The 23,836-nt window shown below is 47.9% G+C and overlaps 1 protein-coding gene across 1 annotated transcript in view; it reads left to right on the top strand.

Annotated features, from left to right (window-relative positions):
* LOC149372191 (lysosome membrane protein 2-like) overlaps positions 1-20,950 on the top strand; it is a 68,093-nt gene extending 47,143 nt beyond the window's left edge. Inside the window, exons 5-12 of the mRNA XM_089566590.1 lie at positions 5,876-5,967; positions 6,958-7,007; positions 7,729-7,798; positions 12,516-12,813; positions 16,137-16,210; positions 17,717-17,768; positions 18,076-18,228; positions 19,631-20,950. Coding sequence (XP_089422716.1) covers positions 5,876-5,967; positions 6,958-7,007; positions 7,729-7,798; positions 12,516-12,813; positions 16,137-16,210; positions 17,717-17,768; positions 18,076-18,228; positions 19,631-19,699 — 858 coding nt within the window. The 3' untranslated portion in view covers positions 19,700-20,950. The remainder of the gene's footprint in view (positions 1-5,875; positions 5,968-6,957; positions 7,008-7,728; positions 7,799-12,515; positions 12,814-16,136; positions 16,211-17,716; positions 17,769-18,075; positions 18,229-19,630) is intronic.
* Positions 20,951-23,836: the final 2,886 nt, after the last annotated feature.

The following is a 23,836-nucleotide window of genomic DNA, read 5'->3' as shown; positions in this document are numbered from 1 at the left end:
ACAGGGGAGGTCGAATCTGGCGAGCGCGCGGATTCGGTACCTTGGCTAATCCGGCACCGCTGGCGCAACCGCCATCCTCGAACGTGTCGGCGTGTGTCTCTTGCCGGTGCAGCCGCGTCATTCGTCGGGGGGAATGTATTACGGCGGGGGCCGATTCCACTCTCGGTCGTCCCTGAACAGCGGTCGGCTGTGACGATCGCCGCCGAATCGCCCTTGAAGCGCGCGCCCCGAAGGTTGCGCGCTCAAAGGATGCGCCACCCGGCGCTTACCTTTTGTGGTGACGCGTTTCCGAGACACGGCTCGCGAAGCTCGCAGAGTGAGAACTCTATCTGGCGCCTATTGATGCGGGGGACAAGCAGCGGCAACCCGTAATTGATGTTACGTGCTGTATAGCGTCAACGGCGGATTAAGTGTCGCGCTTATGCGCTGCACATCTCCAGTCGAGCGTTCAGAAGATTCGCATTGTTCGCATATATGGACGGCTGGCTTGCAAGATATGCTCGCGAAACGCTATGCAGTACAATGATGAGGCTAATAGAAAAAAGAAAAGAAACAATAATGATTGAAGCGCAGCGTACGCGTAGTGCAACTTAGCCTTGCCCAGGAACGTGTGCTGTGCGCGCGAAGATCTGTTAGACAGCAGTGATGCAGCATATGCTGACATGCTTGCCTTGGTATCTAAACATTTTTGTAGTAAATAGGCATGCCCATGGATGTGTTCCAAAGGTTCCAAACAGTAACGCAGGTTATTTCCCAAAATAACCACTCGCTCAAAGCTAGGGTCCGATGCCACGCTGGTTTTCCCCGTGACATTCCTGTTTTCCAGCTCTCGTGAGCGTGGATTGCCGGAACCGATCAAGTTCGACTTGCGTCGCTTACGAAACATGTGCACTAACAGCGGTTGCCTGCCCGCGCATAACGCTGTCGCAAGTACCAGTCATGTGGCTTCGCTCTCTAATGCCGCCAGTTCCTCCATTATGCGACTGCCACTGTTTCCATGGCCGTAAGCGTCCCCGCATCAGCGGGCGCTAGCGGCACTGCCATTTCGAGCAATACTTCCTCCTCCGACCTCGATCTTCTAATACTCTTGCACTGGCAGCAGCCAGGAAGCGTTGGAACCACTGATCTCCACTAGGGGAGCTGGATGCCGCATCGGGCGCCCGAAAGTGAAGCCACCGGAAGTAAGCGGTCTTGTCCCGGAAGTCAGCCTTTGGCAGTGCATGAAATCGGAGCTCAGCACGGTTTTTCAGTTCCAGTTTTATTTTCCCACTTAGCATTTCGTCTTTTCGCCGTTCTCGTCTTTTTCCATGACAATGCCTACCGTTTGCGCCGCCAACTGAGCGAGGAGACCAGCGAAGTCTTCGGGAAGGACGTTTCAAAAATAAGGGCCCATTGCATTTCAATGGGGCGACACTAGCAGACGACAGGACGCCGCTACGCACAGCAAGTATGGAGCCTCGTCTACTCGGCTCGGTGTCGTCTCGTTTGCCTAGCTTCGCCTACTCTGCTCTTTACTGTGATGCTTGTTCCCACGCTCAAGCCCAAGTTATGCTATCAATGGGGGATAAATATAAGAAAGAATAGGTTGAAACATTCACCAGGCAGCTTACTTTGCAGCGACCATTTTACCGAATTAAGTTTAGACCGAACCGGAGCGAGGGCTAGGCTACTATCTTGTGAGGTGTCGACGGTGTTCGGTTGGTTCACATTAGCGCCTCCAAAAGGTATGGTACTGCTTTTTCGACGGAGCGTGTCATGTACTGTTTCGTGTTGTAGCAAGTTAAGCCTGAATGGTCTTTAATTCGTGGTGCTTGGTGCAGTTGACTTCTAACAGCGCTTCTCACGCGCACTGCACCATTCGCCTTTCTTGTCAGTCGTTCCTCTCGCGCTGTGCCTTTTCTTTACTGCACGAAAATTCGGTTTTAAGGTGACCTAGCCTCATCGTCATTCCACTACTTCTCCTTTACGCTCGGAATACACGAACCAGGCAAGAACATAGTGTTTAATGCACGTACCCCCTTGCCGAGGCAGGGTGAGACCTGCATGCCTGTTTTCTTCGCTTTCGCAGAAATTACAGGGTTCTGCACACAATGCTCACATTTCTCGCATTCAGCTTGCTTCTTCCTTTCATATAACAGCAGACATCACACGAAAACAACGCAAAAAACTGAGAACGAAAGGGCGAAAGACACGACTTTTTGCATTGAAATACACAGCAGACACCCGACTTCCGGGACAAGCGGTTCAACTTCCGGTGGCTTCACTCGCGCTTGTCTCGGAAAGCGGGAATGCGGCATCCAACAACCTAGTGGAGATCAGTGGTTGGAACCACGCAAAGTAGACAGGAAAGTGTAACGAGTATGCGAAGAGCGCAGACATAGAAGAGTTCCAGAAAAACCCCACTGACGCCATTAGCAAAGAAACAAAAAACTTCCGAAGGTGCGGGGTATTGAACAAAAGACATTCAGATTGCGAGGCCAGCACGCAAGCCATCGGACTCAAAACCGCGCTGCTTCTTTGCGAATAAAGGTGAACCTAGCGCATGCGTTGCCTTACGACAGTATGCTAATGAGTAGATGGGTGCGTTCCAATTCTCTAGACGTCCGACAAGGCGTCTAGTGTGACGTTCTAGGAAGCCGTCTACATGTCTACATATTGGAACGTGTCTACTTCACGCGCCGCCTTGCGGCATACAAATTGAACTAAAATTTACGAATAGTTGCACTCCTATGTTCTTAAAAATTGTAAATAAAACATTTTAAAAACGCGCTCTTAATAGTTTGCTTGTTGTTTTTTTTTTTTGCTGCTATAATTGTGCGTTCATCGCTACCGCTTTAGCAGACGATCTCACCCGCATAGCAGACAATCTCACCCGCACGATTTCCTCCCGCGCGACTCACACATATAGGCTGCTATAGCAATCGTCGGTCCGCAAAGATTGCTTTATTGGCCGCCAGTTCTTGTAAAAGTCAACTTAACGGAATGACTCACACTTGAAAGATGGTGCGTCTCCGGGCTTCAGTGCCCGCGAAGAACACGGCTCGCTCAGCTCCGACTGCACCAACTGCTTCGCCATCTTTAGACAGGAAGTTAGCCTCCATCGATGTTGACTTCGGCGAAGCAGTTTTCTTGGACGGCTTCGTGAAATATGGAACGCGTCTCAAAATGGCGGCTGCCCGGCAAGACGTCTAAGTAGACGTCTACTCGGGAGTATTGGAACGCATCCGATGTGCCATTAGAAAGGAAGGAAAAAATATAAATTAAAAAGATTAATCCTTTCGCCTTCAAAGCACGTAAGTATAGTCTTAAGTAAGTGCCCTCCGTGATCTGTTTGTAAGGTAGGATGCATTGGTGGCGCATTTTATTTCCATCGTTTCTCTCGACAGACGCGGCTGATTGCGCTCTACTATTAATTTCTCGTATAGTTTGATGTGTGTGGTATTGATCTCTATTTGCATTTGCTGTGATTGATTACCATCGGTGTTCTGACGATGACCTAACCGTTCGAAGTTCTGAATGATGTTAACCTGAAGGAAGCAGAAGGGAGCAGATGGGAGCAGAAGCGTCCAATAAATCAGATTTTTTTTTACATCGCTGTACACGTCGCATTTGTTGAAAAATGTTTCTTTCTTTTTTGGAAGGACCCCCAACGTGGGTGGCGCTGATGAACACTCTCAAGGTTAGGTTACTTGTAAACATAAATACCCCCGAAAGCAGAAGAATTGACAGCCGTCGCCGTAGCTCAGAGGTAGAGCACCGAACGCGTAATTCGGAGGTCGTGGGTTCGGATCCCACCGGCGGCATGTGGTTGTTTTTTCTTCTGCTTTTCTAATCAATTATCTTTAAGCGATAACATATTCTGTAATATTCTAAATTGATCAACACCAGAAACTAAATAAATACATTAAAAAAAATCCCCTGTGCCCCTTGGTTTCTGTGGCTGTTGGCTTCTGTCATATTTATAACGAGCCCCTCCTTCCCTTGTTTGCTTAATTGCTTAGCGAGGGCCTCGATTCTGGCAGCCTTGACGCCATAGGAAGCATAAGAGGGTTCTCATGCAGCTTCCACCCTCTCCGTTCGATGACGTTCTACGTCACACCTGCGGTAACTCAGGACGTTCTACGTCCGCCGCTTATGAACGTGGGTGGCGCTGATGAACACTCTCAAGGTTAGGTTACTTGTAAACATAAATACCCCCGAAAGCAGAAGAATTGACAGCCGTCGCCGTAGCTCAGAGGTAGAGCACCGAACGCGTAATTCGGAGGTCGTGGGTTCGGATCCCACCGGCGGCATGTGGTTGTTTTTTTCTTCTGCTTTTCTAATCAATTATCTTTAAGCGATAACATATAACACCAGAAACTAAATAAATACATTAAAAAAAAATCCCCTGTGCCCCTTGGTTTCTGTGGCTGTTGGCTTCTGTCATATTTATAACGAGCCCCTCATTCCCCTTCCCTTGTTTGCTTAATTGCTTAGCGAGGGCCTCGATTCTGGCAGCCTTGACGCCATAGGAAGCATAAGAGGGTTCTCATGCAGCTTCCACCCTCTCCGTTCGATGACGTTCTACGTCACACCTGCGGTAACCCAGGACGTTGTACGTCCGCCGCTTATGAACGTGGGGGGCGCTGATGAACACTCTCAAGGTTAGGTTACTTGTAAACATAAATACCCCCGAAAGCAGAAGAATTGACAGCCGTCGCCGTAGCTCAGAGGTAGAGCACCGAACGCGTAATTCGGAGGTCGTGGGTTCGGATCCCACCGGCGGCATGTGGTTGTTTTTTCTTCCGCTTTTCTAATCAATTATCTTTAAGCGATAACATATTCTGTAATATTCTAAATTGATCAACACCAGAAACTAAATAAATACATTAAAAAAAAGAATCCCCTGTGCCCCTTGGTTTCTGTGGCTGTTGGCTTCTGTCATATTTATAACGAGCCCCTCCTTCCCTTGTTTGCTTAATTGCTTAGCGAGGGCCTCGATTCTGGCAGCCTTGACGCCATAGGAAGCATAAGAGGGTTCTCATGCAGCTTCCACCCTCTCCGTTCGATGACGTTCTACGTCACACCTGCGGTAACTCAGGACGTTCTACGTCCGCCGCTTATGAACGTGGGTGGCGCTGATGAACACTCTCAAGGTTAGGTTACTTGTAAACATAAATACCCCCGAAAGCAGAAGAATTGACAGCCGTCGCCGTAGCTCAGAGGTAGAGCACCGAACGCGTAATTCGGAGGTCGTGGGTTCGGATCCCACCGGCGGCATGTGGTTGTTTTTTCTTCTGCTTTTCTTATCAATTATCTTTAAGCGATAACATATTCTGTAATATTCTAAATTGATCAACACCAGAAACTAAATAAATACATTAAAAAAAAATCCCCTGTGCCCCTTGGTTTCTGTGGCTGTTGGCTTCTGTCATATTTATAACGAGCCCCTCATTCCCCTTCCCTTGTTTCCCCAACTATATTGAAATACGACGCAAAAACTCAAACGCATGCACCTTCTGTGAGCAACCTTCGTTACAGTTTGCTTGCTGTTTCCCCAATAAAATTGTGCAAAAAGACCATAATTTGCCGTTTTCCACTATCGCCGGCTCTCTCACTGATGAAATAACAATAATAAAAGTTTCCATGCTGGCTTTAGTCGAGTTCTTAAATTACTAGTTCGTTTCTTGTTGGTAAGCGTTGATAGCTAGTGCTGCATTGCTGCGCCTTATTCTCGTCTGTTCAGCGGACGCAGACCGATGCGTTCCTCGGGCATCGCGTCGTTAGTTGCTCGCACGTAGAAGGGTCAAGGCGCAGATGCACAAAAGAACTCAAGTTGCACCAGTCGTAACGGAGTCTCTCGCACCCTTTCTCTCTCTCTCTCTCTCTCCACCAGAGGAACAACAGTCACGACGGCCTGTACTCGGTGTACACGGGTGAAGGCGACCCCGCAAAGTTCGCCAAGCTGGAACAGTGGAACAACCTGAGGTGGGGCCGCGACCTGGGTTTTACTTAATGTTCACTTTGTGTCGCCTTTGCTGCCTTCATTTGTTGCGGGCTGCTTCAAAGCGCCACGTAGCCAAGGACCTTGGAAAGCATCCAGCGGCGTTTTGAAGTGCTTTTGTCGCCTTGCGGGCGTACGGGCAGCGACAGGATCAAACGGAGCAAGCAGCGGCTTTATATACGTGCTCGTAAGTCGCCTGTATGAAATTGGCAGGCATGGCATGTTTCGGTAGATTGGTATCGCGTATACAGTTGCGCTTATAGACGCACACTGTTTCTTGGTTTCTGCTGAGACAGGTATGATTGTCGTCCTTTTGCTTCTGGTCGTACTTGTAAGTTATGACGCCATTTGAAGAAATCCGTGCGCTTAAAATAAGAACTAATACTTAGTAAAAAGTAATATGCATAATATATGATCTCTAGAAAAAGGTGTGAGCGTAAAATTTTTGTTCTTAAGGTATGCACATGTATTGTAAAATTTTTCACGCTTTGTGGCTTGCAGGGAATTAGTGTTTTCAGTGGATATTTGGAAAGCACACAAAAGCCGAGTATTCTTTCCGGAGCTCAAGGGAGACACTCGCATGGCGTTGAGATTACGAGAAATGTTTTCTTTATGAAATTGTAATGCGAAATGCGAGCAATCGTGTATTTTCTTGAAGAGCGTTTCTTACGTCAACGCCATGCATTGTTTGTTAAGAAAACTGTTGGCTTTAGTAATATGACACAAGACAAGGACGTGAAAGCAGAACCAAACACGCACATCCCTACATGAGTGCCAGCAAAACCATTTCTTGGCTGTTTGCGTATAATTCATTCCCTTGTTTTAATTGAGCCGAAAAAAAAACGTGGAGTTCTAACTGTGTACCAGTACCGACATCGCTTTGTAATATTAGTGACGTTTGGTAGAGTGAGAAAACTGTCGCTCCTGAAGTTGCAAGACTCGAGATTGCCATTAACAAAGCGCGCATTGTGCAGGAATCTCACCTATTGGGCTGGCCCTACGTGCAACATGATCAACGGAACAGGTGAGGAACCTGCTTGTGTAACTTTTAAGTTTCAGCAGTTTTTTTTCGCTGTGGTATGAGCTTCTGTGTAATTTTCTGACAATATAAAAACTGTGCCTTTGGTAAAGAATCTCGCAGAATAGTTCGCAACATGGCGAGTCACGTCCTCATTAAAGTTTAGGCACTCTACTGCCCTACAAAGACTATTTTTTCCATACTCTAAACAGGAAGGAGAGAAAAGGGAGCAGACTGTCCTCTAAAGCGTTTCCTTTTCTAAAAAGGGGTGCGTTAGAGGACAGCTTACTCTGTTTTTTACTCTCATATAGGTGTATTCGTGTTAAGAGTGTATCTTATGGGGAGCCAAACAGTAGCAAACTTATATACCCCGGATGCTATGTCAGTCGTTGGAGAGTATAGTCAGCCACTAACGACAGGTGTGTGTGTGGCCAGACATTTATCCTGGTTCATAGAGGGGTTATGACAGCTCAAGTTTTAAGGATGGAATCCACGCAGTACGCATGCAGTGAGCTGATAACTCCACTGAGTTAAATCCCCAGGCTGTTTCTAACGTAGTCGTTGAAAGTTACGCAAAATCTTTTTCTTAGAACGAAGTTTGGATTTCTTTTGATAACTTCATTCTTTGACCCCGCGAGAGTTTCTCTAGTAAAACTAAGTTAACATTGAAAATAAAACAAAAATAAAAATGGTTTTGTCTTTCTCTTTTTTTCCGTTTCTTCACCAGACGGGGGCCAATTCCCGCCATTCCTCTCTAAGGACAGCACGCTTTACGTGTTCTCAACTGATCTGTGCCGGTAAGTGAAATTAGGAACGTGTTCTTTAAATATAGTGCTTCAAAGCTGCTTTGAAAAAAAAAAAAAGTTTTACAGCACAACTGAGCTTTATTAACACGAAAACAACATACGGACGAAGGTAATGTTTTCTTCACTCAGTGAACCAATAGCTGACTTCACTATTAAGATAGCATCAGTATTCGATTCTGAGGTGCTCACTGCTGTTTGTTCAAACATGTCGGAAGTATCAGCGGTTCGCAATGCCGGATTCGGTGCGTCAGTAGAGGCTTCTTTCTTTCCTGTTTTCGACGCGAGGAGTAAGGATGTGTCTGGAAGACGCGCAAAATAGTGTGCTTTTCGTATTGCTAAATGGGAAGAACAGTACTACAATGATAAGATAAATGTCTGATGCTTGTTGGGCGGATGGCTGGAAAGAGTAACTTGGGCACGTTTTATTCTCAGCACACCAAGATATATATAATTAGCAAGGCCGCATAATTGCATAATTGTACTATGTATAATTAGCACAGTAAGTCCTTGTAATGTCAGCCTGAGTAATTAGCAGGTGTGGTTAATAAATCAGGCCAACTGAGGCGAGCCAAAAGGCGGGGAGAGCACGGCGTCTGTGACACGTACGTGGCACTCTGCAGGTATGGATATAGGTCAAGGACTGTGGAACTTTCCCACTCACGGTCGTCTAGTCACAGGTTCTCTAGAAGCACTTTCGGTAGACCACTCGTAGCAAGCTGCAATGTTCGAGCAGTGCAAACGGGGCGACATGCACGTGCACATGCACGCGCCCGGTACAGCGAGCGCACTAGCGGCAACGCTTAGTCCACGCGTCACCACCCTTCGTTGTTTCGAAGTCGTGTGGAACAATAAAGGAACACACGCGACAAACAAAAGTTAGCATGTATCGATAGGGTACAGCGTCTAATCCCAAAAAAGAGCACTCTAACTGAAAACCGAGCTTCTATAGGCTAGAAAAGAACACAAAACGAAATACAGGTATCGTCGTCAACGGCCGATTTCGCAACTAGAAGGCGTGCGTCGACACGGTTTCTTTTTTTTTTTTGTGCGCGGATCTCAGAGGCTACGCTATACCACAATTAACTTTAAAACTGTGGCAACCCATCTCTTCCGGTAAGGACGTCACGAGTTTGAATCGACCAACGGGAAAACTTTCAAATCGAATTTTCTGGGCGATAAAGGTGTCTTTTGTTGCCGGACAAACGCAAACACAGCAATAGAGAGAGTCATAGAATCAATTTTTACCGGGGAACAATCACTGCATGGAGTTCCCTTCACTTCGGTACATTTTAACTAGAAAGGAGTAAAAAAAGAGGAAGCTCTCCTCTAGCGCACTCCTTTTTACAAAAGGAAGCGCCTAGAGGACAGCTTTTTACTCTCTTTTTACCACCATATAGGCGTTTTCGTGTTTAGAGTGTGCCGCTAACTAAATTAACCAGTGAGAGTAGCAGATAGTTTGGCATTGCCCGGAAATGACGCGCCCTGAAAAATGGAACAACTTCCACGAAAAAAAAGGAGGGAAGAAAATGTAAACAGCAGTAAGTCTCGCGGGCGGCGGACCGCGAAGCTTTCAAGGGGGGCAGTACTTCATCAACACCTGCCGCAATGTTTGCTCGAGAGCCGTCGAGGCCATTTGCATCGTGCGCTATGCAGCCGCAGACCTTGTGGCGGCGCGGCGAGCGGCAACCCGGAGCACCTCGTCACTTCTTGCCCGCACGTTCCGCAATGCGAGCTCGTAGCTTCGTTAATCTTTGCCCTGTATTTTTTTAACGGGCCCCTGAAAGAAACTCAGCAAAATTACAGGAAACCGGCCATCGCACGCTGGCTCTGTCCCTGTACACGACCAGGTAATCTGAGTGGGAAGCTGAATAATTAGAGATGACTCATAAACTTCATAGAAGAAGAATAACAGAAAAGATAAAAAGAAAACGACGCTCATGTTACATTCATAGTTGTGGCATGTCGCTCTATATTTCTATAAGCCCATCACTATAGTGTTGGTGACGTGTGTCTTGTTGTGAAGAGCGCGGAGGGGCTGATGGATGATTACAAGAAACGCAGAACACAGGACAAGCATGGGCGTCCGGAGGGGGGGGGCAAGGGGGGGCGGCTGCACCCCCCTGGAAAATCACTCACTCGAACCGTGAGTGATGGCCGCACGCCAGGGGCGGTGGTGCGCTCAGTCAAAAGGGTAAAAGCAGCCCCGCATGGTCACATCTGCGAAATGCCGCGTCCGGGCGTGCGTCGTTCCGCCGTTTTCAAACCACGCCATCGTTAGCTCTACTGAAGGGCGACCTGTTCCAGACATACAGCGGCACCGGCGAGCATGTGTTTCGAGCTGCCTTGAGATGGGTGTCTGTTTCTTTGATCTCTAGAGAGATAGCGACACGGAGGCAGACAGTGCACGGGGCATCTTGTTTTCGCCTATCGTTACGCCGGTCACCGATGAATTCTTAAGGAGGGAAGGTAAAATCAGCCGTGTCCACCCCCGCTTTGTCGGGCTGCTCAGGGGCAAGCGGGCGATGAGTTGGCGCCGCCGCCGCTCGCTGTCTCCTCCGATCCACGGGTAGCGCAGTTCGGTAGAAGCGCCGCTTTCAGAATCTCCGGCAAAGGGGATTAGCTGCTTTTGTTCACGGCGACGCAGTCTCCCGAGGCGCCCCCACACCAGCGTTCTTTGCGTCTTCTGCGAAAACCAGCGCCTTTGGTCAACGCAGCCCGATGGCGCCTGCCTGGCTCGCCTGTCACCTCTGGCTGGGCCTCAAATCACAACAGCGCCCATGTACTGTGCGTGTCAGTGCATGGTAAAGAGACCCAGGTGGTCGACATTACCCGGAACTCTGTACTACTCCATCCCTCATAGCCTGAGTCGTTTTGGGGCTCTGAACCCCATAAAAACACAAAAACAAATTTTCCGACTGGAGTGGCGAGTGTCCCTTCCCCTCGGAAGTTGCGCGGCGTTCCTTTCACCCCCAAAGTGCGCATTCGGGGATACTGCGGCAAGTAAGCCCTTGCACGTGTGCGCGCCTCTGTGTTTGTGCTTGGGTGTTTTTAATGGCCGGTTGTCAGCGAAGCTGAGAACAACCAAGACAGCGGACGAGAAAACGACGAGCGGAGAGCAGTGTGTGTGCGGTTGCTCGACTGTGCGGATGCGCAAGCAAGATGGAGCGAGGTGTATGAAGCTGCGAGCGTGCATTTATCTTGTAAATAAGTTTTCGTTGTATATATAGTCATCTTTTGTTTTCAACGTACGCGTTCAACAGTTTTTCCAATCAATGTGTATGATGAGTGTGCACCGAGAGCGTGTAATGAAGCACAGAAGTGAATTTATCACACGTGTAATTACGCAATTCGCCCAGAAAAATCCGAGGCGCCTACAGTTGCTGTTCAAGGAAGACTGACTGAGTGACTGTAGTTGCGTGTTTGTGAACATATTGTGCTGTGTGCTGGTCATCAATCCGGATGAGTCGAGAACCTGTATGCAGCAAGACTGAGCACTCTTCTCCACGAAGTGATATAGCATCTTTTTGCATTTTTATTAATTTTAGTTGTTTCTTCGTTGATAAACTCCAATGTACCTCTCCTAGCCGCGCTTTAATTTGCTGTTTGTAATTTTTCTTTCATGTGTGCATTTTGTTTAATTTTTATTTATATATAAATAAATAAATTTACTCCGCAAATAGCGCCTTTCTGCTACGAACATACCCCCCCCCCCCCCCCCCCGGGGCACCAACGGGGCCCCCCCCTGCAAAAAATTCTGCGGACGCCCTTGAGGACAAGCGCTTGCTCCGTTTGTTCATCGTTCACTTCTAGCTGTCGTCTCTTTCGTGTTGTTCATAACAACATATAACTTTGTACACATGTGACAAGCTGGACATATAACTTTGTACACATGTGTATTTAAGGTCGGATGCCAAAAGTGTACACCCGAAGTCAAAATTATTTGGAAGGCGACTCCGAAATAAAACTATTTCTTTGAATCGAAAGTGAAATGGTCGAGGTTTATTTGTGCGCTGCGTAATTCACACGCTCACAACTAGGCTGCATTTATCTGTCCAAAGATTCGTGCGGTGAGGGCTACGATATTAATTTTTTTTCCCGGTTGTATTGCCTTGTAATTGCTTTTGACAGCACCTGTACATGTGTACGAGCAATTAGAGATAAAAACACAAATAACAAAATTGCAACATGTGAAGCACCAATTATGCAAGAGCTCTGCCTAATGGTTATCGCTGCTTGCTTTGGATACTCCAGGTTTTCGAATTTTTCGGAGCTCTTCACTACGGCGTCTCTCATATAACCTCAGTTGCTTAGGACTTTAAACCCAATAAACCAAACCAAACCTTTGGATCGTGTGACACTTGACCATTACTTCTTGTTTAATCTTTTTTTCTTTTATTCCGGAGTACCACCCACGTTCTCTCAGAAATACAGTTGAATATTGCTACAGCGAAGTTGAAGGTACACGGTGATTACTTCATTATAACCGTAGCTTCGTTATAGCCGGTGCTGACAGAGCTTCCAAGGGGATCACAATTCCTTCGTTATAGCCGTCGCTTCATTATAGCCCGTGTCGACCGGGCTTCCGAGGGGGACCATAATTCCTTCGTTATGCCCATTATTTCGTTATTTTGTTATAAACCGTTTCGTTATAACGAGGTTCGACTGTAAAATCAAAGACGTCTGTAGCTGACGCAAAATCACGACGCAGGTCTATGTACTTCCGCTACGAGAAGGACACCGAGGTCCACGGCATCCGCGCGTGGCGCTTCACCATCCCGGCGACGCTGTTCGAGTCAGCGGATGTGCGCGAGGAGAACCGCTGCTTCTGCCTCACCTCCCCGGTGTGCCCCAAGAGCGGCGTCACGCACGTCTCCGCCTGCCGCAAGGGGGCGCCCATCGTGCTTTCCTCGCCGCACTTCTACCAGGGAGACGAGGACTTTGTGCGCGCCGTGCACGGCCTGCGACCCAACAAGGAGATGCACGAGACCTTCCTCGACATCCACCCGGTGAGGAACCGCACGAAACCTTGTTCAACCATTGAACGCGTTCCGCGGTCATTTGCTCTCGTGGTTTCTATCCACTTCGGAAAAGAAGAGAGAAGGGAAACCGCATTGTTATTGCGCCCACAGTCTTCCCGCCATTCTTGGAAACTCCTCTGCCCAGGCTGCAATCTGAGGAGAGAGAGGCAGGAAACGAAACACCTTTATTGCGGTATTAACTCTGGTGTTTTGAAGCTAGGATCGCGCTGGGGTGTTCAAGCAGAGCTTCCCGTAATCTAAGGAGAACTGAGGGTGGTGTTGTGCGCTTGTTCACCTACGAAACACCCGGTTTCCAGCTGACATTTGAGACAGGGGTTGCATGAGAGTGGCTTGAATGTGCGCGCAGTCCCTGTACGTAAGGTTACCCTCAACAGTGTTGCATGAGGTGTGGCCAGTGTTGACTTGGACCGCCAGCACTGTAGCAGCGGATTAGTCAACAAAATGACATGCCGGTGACGCCGGACTCTGCATTATCCAGTGCAGCCCATTCCCTCTCAGTTTCCCTGCGGCATTCATTCGTAAGAGAAGTATCCGCCACCGCGTGCATGAGGTTGGACAAACAGCTCTAAACGTTAGGCACGCGAAGCAAAAGAAACTCATAGTGACGGCTGCCACTGTATAATGTTAAATGAAGCAACAGCTGTTTTCTGTGGTGAATACCGTATCTTTTTTGTTCATTATTGTTTGTCTTAACCGGTCGATAATGCATGCCGTCACCATGCTGTCAGCCATGAAGTCACTATGTTCGAACCGCTCAGTGCGGCGTGTTGTCATGGCACGTTGTAGTGACGTCATGCTTGGCGTCACTGCATGATGACCAGTCAAAGTCAGTGCTGTGGGGTAGTACGCCAACGCAGACGATGACAAAGCTGTTGAATAGGGAAACGTACCCTTAACAACAGTGGCTGCAAAAAAAGGTTCCCGGAAGCAGCCGGAAGTACATCTATGTACGAAGTAGCTAGAAATTGCAGCGGGCATTGGCAATAATTATGCCCATGCACTGGGAATTTATAGCCATCATAAACGTCATTCTCACTCAGGACTACCAGCGTTCTCTATGCCTCGCGATCCTCAAGGAAAGTCCGCCCCTGTCAGCACATGTCGTCCCAAATGGACTCATGGCTCAATAGGAAGACTGTCTGTCTTAGAACAAAGAAGACGGCAGTTCGACCCCAAGCGTGACCGTGGTGTTTCTTGCTTTATTATTTGAAGACCACTGGCAGATTGTGTTTAGCTGAAACGCAGCGAAAGCTTGAGTGTAACCGTCTCGACTCCTCCCTACAAGAGTTCCGAGTGCCGCTAACGATATGCAAAAGATTCCACCCACCGTATGCCTCACCGCTTCCTTGCTGACAATCGCCATCTTTCACCCGAGCGTACCGTGGGCCGAGGATGCCGACGGCTAAGACCTCAACTTGAGCGCGCGTGTTTGCGAGCTTGTTGTAAGTCAGGGCCGCAGGCTCAGATTGCAACCCAAGCCACGTGCTTCATCCTTCACGAGCACGGATGGCTGAGGAGTTTATTGGTGGCCACTGAGGCGCAGGCGCCACCGTGAGTTAAAAAGAAGGAATAAAAGACGAAGAAGTAAGAGTCGCGAAAGCAGTGAGGCGAGAGCATATTTTCAGGCCTCGCACGAAAGTTGGGCAGCAGCCTTCGTAGATCATTTTACCAAGGGTGCGCGTTTTGTATTTCGCGCACGTATACCCCTCAAAGATGTCTCGCGAAGCGTTGTTGCGATTATTTTCCGAAGAGCCGAGACGGTGGCCTCTGGGCCCTGGTGCCCGGAGGTGCAAGTACATTTCTACACGCATTCGCACACAGCAATATACACAATAAATTTTTTTTTTAAACTGCGCATTCTTGTCATGCGCGGGAAATGTGTATGGGCGTTTAGTGGGCTGTTCCTCGGGCTACCATGGAGTGGCGGGGACCTAGAAAATATGGGTGAAAAAACCAGCATCACCTGTGCTTCTCTTTGACATTATGAGGGGTCCTTCGTGCAGACAGCGCATGGTCCTCTTGTGCGACGTATTTTTTTGGAGACGAGACAAAGTATGAGAAGGGGCGTGTCCACACGTTCGTCTGACTATATGTAGCGAGCTTATTTCACGATGAAACAACTCTGAAGAGAAAAGAACGAAAACGGTCGCTGATGCCGCGGAGGTAAAGTTCAATGTCTTCCACCGCGTTACTTCCAGGTAGCTGCCACGACAAGTATGGTTCCTGCAGCGCAGTAGAGTGCGGACTTTTGCAGCACGCTGTTTACTGCTCCGTCTGCAACCTTTCACACCGGACAAAAAAAAAAGAATATAATAATGAAGAAAAGCCCGTGGCTTATAACTAGCACCCGGCACATGTTCCCGTGACTGATGTCTGCGCCTCTAGCGCGCCAAAGATGCAAAGCTATGCGTTGCATCGTATCTATTCAGTTTTCATGTCGGGTGTGTACAAGATAGCTCACACTGCAAAGACAGGGCTTGTGAAGCACGCGGACGGACAGCGTTGAGCGTGAGAGAAAAAAAAAACAGTGGTAGGGATTTAACGTAGCTATAGCAAGTAGAAGTGCGAAAGGATGCGTTCAGCCTGGTTGGCTCATAGTTTTGCTTTGCTGGATCGTCGGCATATCTGGCGGCGATATTCGGCCGAGGCTAAGCTCTGATCGAGGTTAAGCTGGTCCGGTCTGTTCGCGCCCCAGATGGAAGTTCATGAAGACAACCAATGCACAGCGCGAGAGTGCGTTGCAGTCTAACACGAGGCGTGATAGGCTGCGGCGATAGCGTAGTGCCCTCGCGCAGTGTACAGCGAAGCTGATGTGTTCGTGCCACCGCAAGTTCGAAACCGAGACGCTGCAATATTTACTTTATTTGTTTACGCATGGGCTGTTGATATGCTAGGTTTCGCCAAGGTCACCTTCAAAGTCAAGCTTCACACAAACTCGGTGATCCGGTTAGACACTGTGAAGCAGAGCTTTCGCATTAAAATTTGCTTGAAAGATTGAATAATATCGTAGCATGTGTGTTAACCATCAATTTGCTCAGCAAGAATGCAATAAAGTCGCTTATCTATAGTTCGCTAAATTTAAACTAACTCTTGAACTATGTGGTGCGTCTTTTTTGCGCTGTGGGCTTCCTTGTGGCCACTGTGTAGTACCAGCATATCACGTGATAAGCTTAGCGAGATCTGCCACGGGACGTTTCTTCAGTGTGCACCGAAACCTGCACGATGTACTTCAGCCATTTAATTTGCATAAAAATCCACTAAAATCGGCATTACTTATTTATCTTCTACAGTTGACGGGGCTGGTGATGCGAGCGTCCAAAAGGCTTCAAATCAACGTGGATCTCAAAAGGAACGACCGACTGACGTAAGTGACGCGGGTGTACACCCCGAGCGCCCTGCGCATATCAAAAGCTGCATTGCTGGTCGCGCATTCGTACACGTACGTGTGAGTGTACAAGCAGGGGTGCTGGGGGTTCAGTGTCCGGGACTAGCGGGAGGTCGCGGAGCTTGTTGCAAGGAGGATAAAAAAATTTAAAACTTCGCCGCAACCGAGACGCGCTCGTGGGCGTCACCGCACGCGACCTCTAAAACGCATCCGCCCGTGCCGGAAATCGGGCACAAGACACTCGGGAGCGGTGACCCGCTACACTGCGCGACAGGGGCCGGCAAGCGCGATAGCGACCGCTTGCATCTGAGTCAACGCACGGGGGATATTTTGATTGACCCCTTAGCAGACCCTGAGCTGTTCACGCTAAGGAAAACGATAGACGTGGCGTTGAGAGATTGAAAACAAGAGCGTCGAGAATTAGAGAATAAACTCGAGGTAATGATATCCTGTAGGAAATGAACTGGAGAGAATAAACTTGAGCACGGCGTGCAGTGCGGGAAACGGATAAAGGACGGCCTGTTTTGGGTAGTGGAATAGATTTCAGGAGGTGGCTGACGCTGGCGGGGACGGCTGAAAGCCAAATGGGAGATCAGATCAGATTTTCTGATAACGGTAGCCGCGACCTGCGTTGAACTGTGCTAATTGTAGATGAATTGGAGAGGCCTTTGCCCTGCAGTGAGCGTTATTTTATTATTGATGATCTTGGAACTTAGAAACAGGCTTATCGCGTCTTCTTTTCTGGGAACGAAGTGGAGGCGAGGAATGAAACATGTTGCAAGGGGATGTACAGCCTTTGTCAAAAGTTTGGAGCCCAGGGGGTTTCCTTTTGAGCCACACTGTGTCGCTCTTAATGGATCTCTAGCGCTCCAAATTTCCTGGACATGAGAAGATTTCTGGTACTGCCTCCTGCAATAGGTAGGACTTCCATGAATGCTCCTGGAGTCCCAGTATAAAGCTTGGAAGTGAACCTCCTGGGCTCTTAACTTTTGACAAAGACTGTACGTAACTAGAGAAAGCTATAACTTACATCCAGGTATATAGGATTAAGCCTGAAGTGGCTGGAACTTTGAAGCACATAATTGAATCCACTGTGCTCACTGAATTGTAGATCCTTTACATATTCGTCATTTTCTCACTCCCGATGAGCATTTTATTGTTTATTCGACATGCACCGCATGCTGTTTCAGCGGCATTATAGTTATCCCACTTGCATGCCGCAGGTGTCAGGCTTGCGACTAATCGGCTGAGAGAATCGAGAGGTCGGTGGTCTGATTCCTTACTCTACCAGCGGGCCACAGTTTTCTTCGCCCATATACACGATGACTGATGAATTATAACTAATAACTAACCGTCTGCGGAGGAGGTTCTGCGAAAGCGTAGCTGAAACATAGTTCAAACCACTCATGCTTATTGTTTTCTTGAAGTCGATCGAACTTTTCTTCGATCGATCGAAGTCGATAAATTTCTGATGTGTTTTCACAGGCTGCTGAAGAACGTGCAAGACACGGTGTTTCCAGTCGTCTGGATTGAAGAAGTGAGTCTGGCGAGCGCTTCAACGTGCAGCGTTTTTATTTTCTTGTTCCTCATTTCAAACGAATATATACCTGAGAGCACGAGCGATTGTGAAAAAGCGCAGACGCAGCTAAAATATTACAGAGCAGTTTCTTTCCTGTTGCTGAATCAAAGCAGTCGCCCTTTTTGATCTCCGACCCCTACTTGACTGGCTTTGAGGCGGCGCTTTGGCCGGCGAGGCAATACAAATGGAACGCTTGAATACGGAAGTTGTGGCAAGAAAGAGAATTCCTAAATGTCTTCGTGTTGTTTCCTTGGTGTCCCCGCAGAGGGCGGAGCTGGCTCCTGCCATGGCAGAAGAGTTCAAGCAGAAGGTCGAGTTCCCGCAGAAGATTGGCAACGCAACGATAGCTTCGGGACTCATAGTTGGTGGCGTCGGTTCTTGCATCTGCGCCATCATGGTGTTCATCTACTACATGCAGGTGAGACTGATGTTACGAATACCTCGCTAAACGTTGATTAAAGCGCCGTGTAATTTGCTAGCGGCGCGGACGCTAGATGCTCGAAGCGTAACAGCATGCTGGTGAAGGAAGTTAATGATGACTTCCAGAAACAATTCTAAAAGAAATTCTTCTACTCCGTTCTTGCTAGTCCGTTGTTTCTGAGTTGTTTTTGCATATGCATTAATAGTGACCTTTAGAGAGTGAACAACAAATAGGATTCACTTATCACTTTAGATGGCTTAAAAATCTCAACTGTTCAAAACGTCGAACATTCATTTAGTGATGTGTGAGCACGTGAAGACGAGCATTATAAAAAAATAATTAGTTAATGCCAATCTTAACGCGCCAAACATAATCATTGCATGAGGGATGGAACAGAAAGAATCATAACATTTTCGATGGTCCGTTTGTTGCCTTGAAATACGACGACTGCGGCAACTTGGGCGGACAGACCATTCCAGTCTCGAGTTGCGCGCAAGGGAGGTGACTGATGAAAGGTAGTAATATGGGAATTGATTGGGATAAACCACATTAAGATGGCTGGTGCAGGCGATGCAGTAAGCTCTTTTGACTTTCTGGTTTTCAGGAGCCAATGAAGCGAATACTTTATGGAAGACATACTACAAGAAGCCAGGGTGGGTAGATTAAGCTGTGGCTTTAATATGAATACGCTCGAATTGTGAGAGCAACAGGAAAGTGTCCCTAGCCAGGCCACGCATCGACGGACTACGAGGTGGCTCCCCCTTGGACACGCTCCGCGAACCTCAAGATTGGCACGGGCATTCGATTCGACGGTGGGAGCAGGCACGTCTTGTCGACGGCCGAATGACGGTCCTTTGTAAATAATGCTGTGTACCATTGTATCCTCAATACTTTGTATATACTTTGCGAATGCTTGCGTCTCTCTTTAAAAAAAGCCAGACAGCTTAGGAAAGACTGGCCAACCGGAAGGACTTCCGTCAAAGATGTTCACGTTCAAACTGATCTCCTTGCACGGTTTTAAACAGAGCCGAAGAAATACGCGCTCGTTGAAGTTATACTATCTAGATTAGTCGCGCTCATGTCCAGAAGAGTGCGCAGTTCTCCTGTGCGCATGTTCACGTATTACAAAAGTCAGCGTACTTCCATCAGAGCAAAAATGTAAATGCTATGTTAAAGAACTGTCCTAAAAAAAAAAAAACTCAAATTGCATCTGATCTTCAATCGATTCTGCTCCACAAAGATGCTGTTCTCTCATTCCTAACATGGCATGATAGCTTTCGACGACTGGTTCCTTCAGTGACCTAACAAACACACTCAGAGTGTAAATACCCTCGGTTTGAAACAGTGAGCGCCATTGCATGTCGAGTGTTAAAGTGATGTCAGATTGTCGCTTTTGCAGGGAAAGTCCAGAACGGCCGGCATCAGTTCCGAGCAGATGAACGGGCTGAAGAAAGTTCCGCGCTCATAAGTTGCCCCATGTGCTCAACGCAGCCGTGTGACAAGCATCGCGGTAGTGTCGAACATCACGCGCCAACCCACTGCACCATCACAACGAATGGGACGACCAGAGACAAGGAAGTCACTAGTGAGGAACGCTAGCACGTTTCAGCGAGGTGGTGCGACTGTTCATGGCCCATAGTTCGAAAACGCGTGAAGAACACGCAAGCTCACGCCAGAGTGTACACTTAGTCACCGCATCAAACGTTAAGCCTGTGAGAACTTTTTTTTCTTGTTCCGTGTTTGCGATAACCACCGCCGTCCAGCACTGGCAACGTGCGCTGACAACGAATGAGATTCATCACTTCAAGCACCATAGTTCGGAACAAGGCGAGCCTTTCTTCACGTGAACAGATCCAGCGAGTCCGTGCCATGCTGACTACATTGTGTGCCCCACTGAAGGTCCTGAATGCAACGGGCTGAGTGCAAAATATCACCCTCTCTCTCTCTCCACCTCCGTTCCCCGCCCGTTCCACTAGCCACACACATCACGTGACCTGCTGGAGGGCAGGGACTGGCAACATGCAGTTCGCAATGCACACTGGAGACATGAATTACTCAACAAGGGAGTCAAAAAGGAGTAAACTATCATCTACCGCGCTTCCTTTTTGGGGCTGGGTATGCTGCCTAAGTCCGGGGGTAGATTACGATCACTAAATATATTGAATGCTTACTGCTGACAACGGTGGCATATTTCCACCTGAAAGCATAGTAACTTGATCCAAGTAGTGGTGGAAGGAGGCGGTTAGGTTCACAGTTATGATGAGATTGAAACCTCGGTTAAAATCTTTGTAACTGCAAGAACTTGGCATGCTGTGAAGTGGAAATCTGTTTGTTGCCAGCCGTAAGCATTCCGTATTTTTAGCGACGAAAATCTACCCCGGGCCTTGGGCAACATACCAAGCCCCTAGTAAGGAGGGTGCTACAGGACCGTTTAGTCCACTTTTACACCCCTGTAGGGTAATTTGTGTTCGAGTGTACAGAGCAGCAGACCCACCGCCGCACGCACTCTCTCCAACGGCCGCTTGCGACGGCTGATGGTGGCCTTACTTCAGACGAAGATATCACCGGATGTTCGCAAGTCTCGATTCGAAGCAAGTTTGGTACACCACGCATGCATCGCCGAGAACCCTCGCAGCCTTTTGTTGCTGAACAATTGGTTCTTGCAGATGTGTGATTATTTTCGTTAACACTGACGGCAATAAAGTTGTTATGGTTTAGACTTGTTAACCTTTTATAACACGCGCAATGAATGTAAAATGGACGTTAGAAGAGTGGTACGTAGGCGAATTTAGTTACGGACAAACATATCACATCATTAACAATGCTGCAGCATTGCTGGCAGGGCCTATAAAGACCTAAAAATAAAGGAAAGGTGGATATGAGAAGAACTTGGGCAGAGAATAGAAGTGGATACGAAAAAAGAGAAGTCAGCAAGCATCCACAAGACGCACACACCGGTAAAATTCTTGGGAGAGAAAAACAAGCGGCGAAAATTTATTGACAAGCTAGTCGAGACCTTGAAAAAAAAAAAAACATGCTACTGGGTATTGCATTAACATGTAACACGAAGTCACATGTCTTATGTATTACTTAGTTTGTAACAGTCTTCTTTGCACAAGTACATACGTACGGTCTTTGCCAAAAGTAATCAGGCTGCAGGGTTTCCTTCTCAGTCGTTTATTGAAGCTATTATGCCAGCCCTCGAGCCCTAAATCTCTGTATGCTAAGGAGAACCCCTGTCCTTACCTTACAAGAACTTTTTGATCTTTAGGGAAGCCGTGAGGGCTCTACTATACGAATGAGAAGCAAACCGTGCAGCCTGGTTACATTTGGCAAAGGCTATACCTTTGAAGAAATGAGCTAATTGGGTATTATAACACTAGAAAACCGAAAGACGACAGACAAAACAAGAGTGGTGTGTTGTCTGCCGTCTTTCAATTTCCTTTTGTTGTAATGCCCAGTAGTGCGGTTCTTTCAAGATTTTCATCCAACTGGCCTTTGTGTTAGCCTTTTGATTAGTGATGAGCAAATGCCACTGTTCCTTATAATCAATTCCTTCCTATGCGTGGTATTTGTGAACTACTTCAAGAGCGATATTTTCTAAGCCATTCCTTCTGGACGCCCTGGCAGCTAAGGTAGAGAACACTGTGTTACGATATTCGTATACTTACTTACATCTTTAAGCCGCATTTAGAAGATGTGAAGCAAAGAGGAGACGCTTTTGCAACGTTTCAAAATGGGGACATCAGGAGGCCTCCAAAGCTCAGCAGGCATATCCCGACTTTCATAGTGATCTTCATAGTGACTTTCATAGTCTAACATTCTGGGGCCTTGGACACAACCTTCCAGACAACGGAAAGCGGTGAAAGCGCTCCTGAATTTCTTAATTGACTCGGGGTTGCATTCCCGCCTATAATCTTTAAGATTTCAGTGCGCGCCCTCTGTCCCTGTGACATAGTGGTAGCTGGACACTTAGAACACTCATTTCCTTGCCGCTCTCTTTCCTTTTTTCCCCTTTGTTCCCCTCCCCAAGTGCAGGGTAGCCAACTGGGCATCGCCTGGTTAACCTCCCTGCCTTTCCGTCCTTTTCTCTCTCTCTCTCTATGCGCGGTGATTGTTATTTTGTCTGTTGCAACCTGCTTTCCAACTCATCGTTACGAACAAAGTGATCGGCCGGATGCTGGACGGAACCAAACTAACAGCCAGCGCCCTAGAGGCGTCACTCTATATAGAGTCCGGCGCCTCTGATGTGCAGTTTTATCTGCGGTAAGCAGGCGGCCTATCAGCTAGATGCCGCAGCGTACACGGTAAGTAAGATTTAATAACCAGAAATAACTTAAATATGGGCACAAATATAAAGAAAGCGTTCGTACTCGGCGTTGTATGCAGCATATGAGTAAGATAATTAAAGGGTTCGTAAATACATCGATAGAGAAACCGAAGCGCGACTGAAACTAAGTGGCTCTTTTTCGCTAGGTGAGGTTTATTGAACAATTGCCGGATAATTGGGAATAATTGATTAAAGCCTGCTGAAGTTCTCGAGATCCCTGACAAATTTAAGTCACTAAATTACACCGCCTCGAAGCAAGGCGAAATTTTTGCAACTCTAGCTTCATTGCCCTGCGAACAGATTGGGACAGGACACTATGCAGCACCCCAACGACTGGCGTGAAACCAAAAACTCAAGGTCGCTATAACAGACAATGGTCAACGCCGGAGTTTCTTCTCTTCATCCGACGTCGGAGTAGTAGGTAAGAAAAAGGGAAGCCCGGACGCTTGACGTCGCCAGAGAGTGGTTATTATACTCGTTGCTCGTTAATATGCACGCCAAACCATGCGCCTTCGTCGACGCGTGCTCTTCCTGGCACTGCGCCATTACAGGATCTGAGTCTCCTTTCTGCGCGGTACTCTTTTCACATCGAAACACTTATGAAGAAAATCGGGAGCCAGGCTTTGCATAATAATTATCTCGATTTATCCGCTGATCACTCTAATGGGTCGTTCACCGCCCTTGGCGTCAGGGAGGCAAGGCACTGCGCTGACTCTGGAGTTAAGTTGAAACACTGATCCTCCTGGTCACGGCCCCAGTTAAGTTTCTCCTCCGGATCGTCGTCGGAATGGCCGGTTGGTATGCGCTGGGCACTTCACGTCTTCTCCACTCGTCCGGCTACACGTTGCCGGTTGGGGCAGCCACTCCGAACTTCTTGATAGACAAAACATATTTATTGAAGACGAGACCAAAAATAAAGGCAACAGGAGAAAAAGGCAGTTAAAAGAAAGGCTGTCTAAAAGCGGCCGAGGCTGGGACTCGGCGCGCTCCTTGCTCTTGTTTGCAGCGGGTTTTAATACCTTCTATAATTGGGCGGAGCTCTAGTAAATCTGCTCTCGCCCAATTTCGACCAATACCGCTTCCATGGCACTGTAGATCCAAGTGGGCGGAGCCCAGTGCTCGCCAGAGCCCGACTCTAGAGGCGCCAGTAAAGTCCACTGCTTAGCTAAACAGTCGGGGGTTTCAGTAGCCGCCGACCTTACTGACCCACACCCACTTGAGAGCTAATCTGAGAGCTAAACGGACGTTATCGCGTGCGGCGACCTTTGAAACGCA

The sequence above is a fragment of the Amblyomma mixtum genome, chromosome 1 (genome assembly GCF_055824585.1).
Source record: "Amblyomma mixtum isolate Tamu chromosome 1, ASM5582458v1, whole genome shotgun sequence".
In the NCBI taxonomy this organism is placed as follows: domain Eukaryota; kingdom Metazoa; phylum Arthropoda; class Arachnida; order Ixodida; family Ixodidae; genus Amblyomma; species Amblyomma mixtum.
Note: the sequence above shows the minus strand (reverse complement) of the source record. Positions and strands in the feature narration are given on the sequence as shown.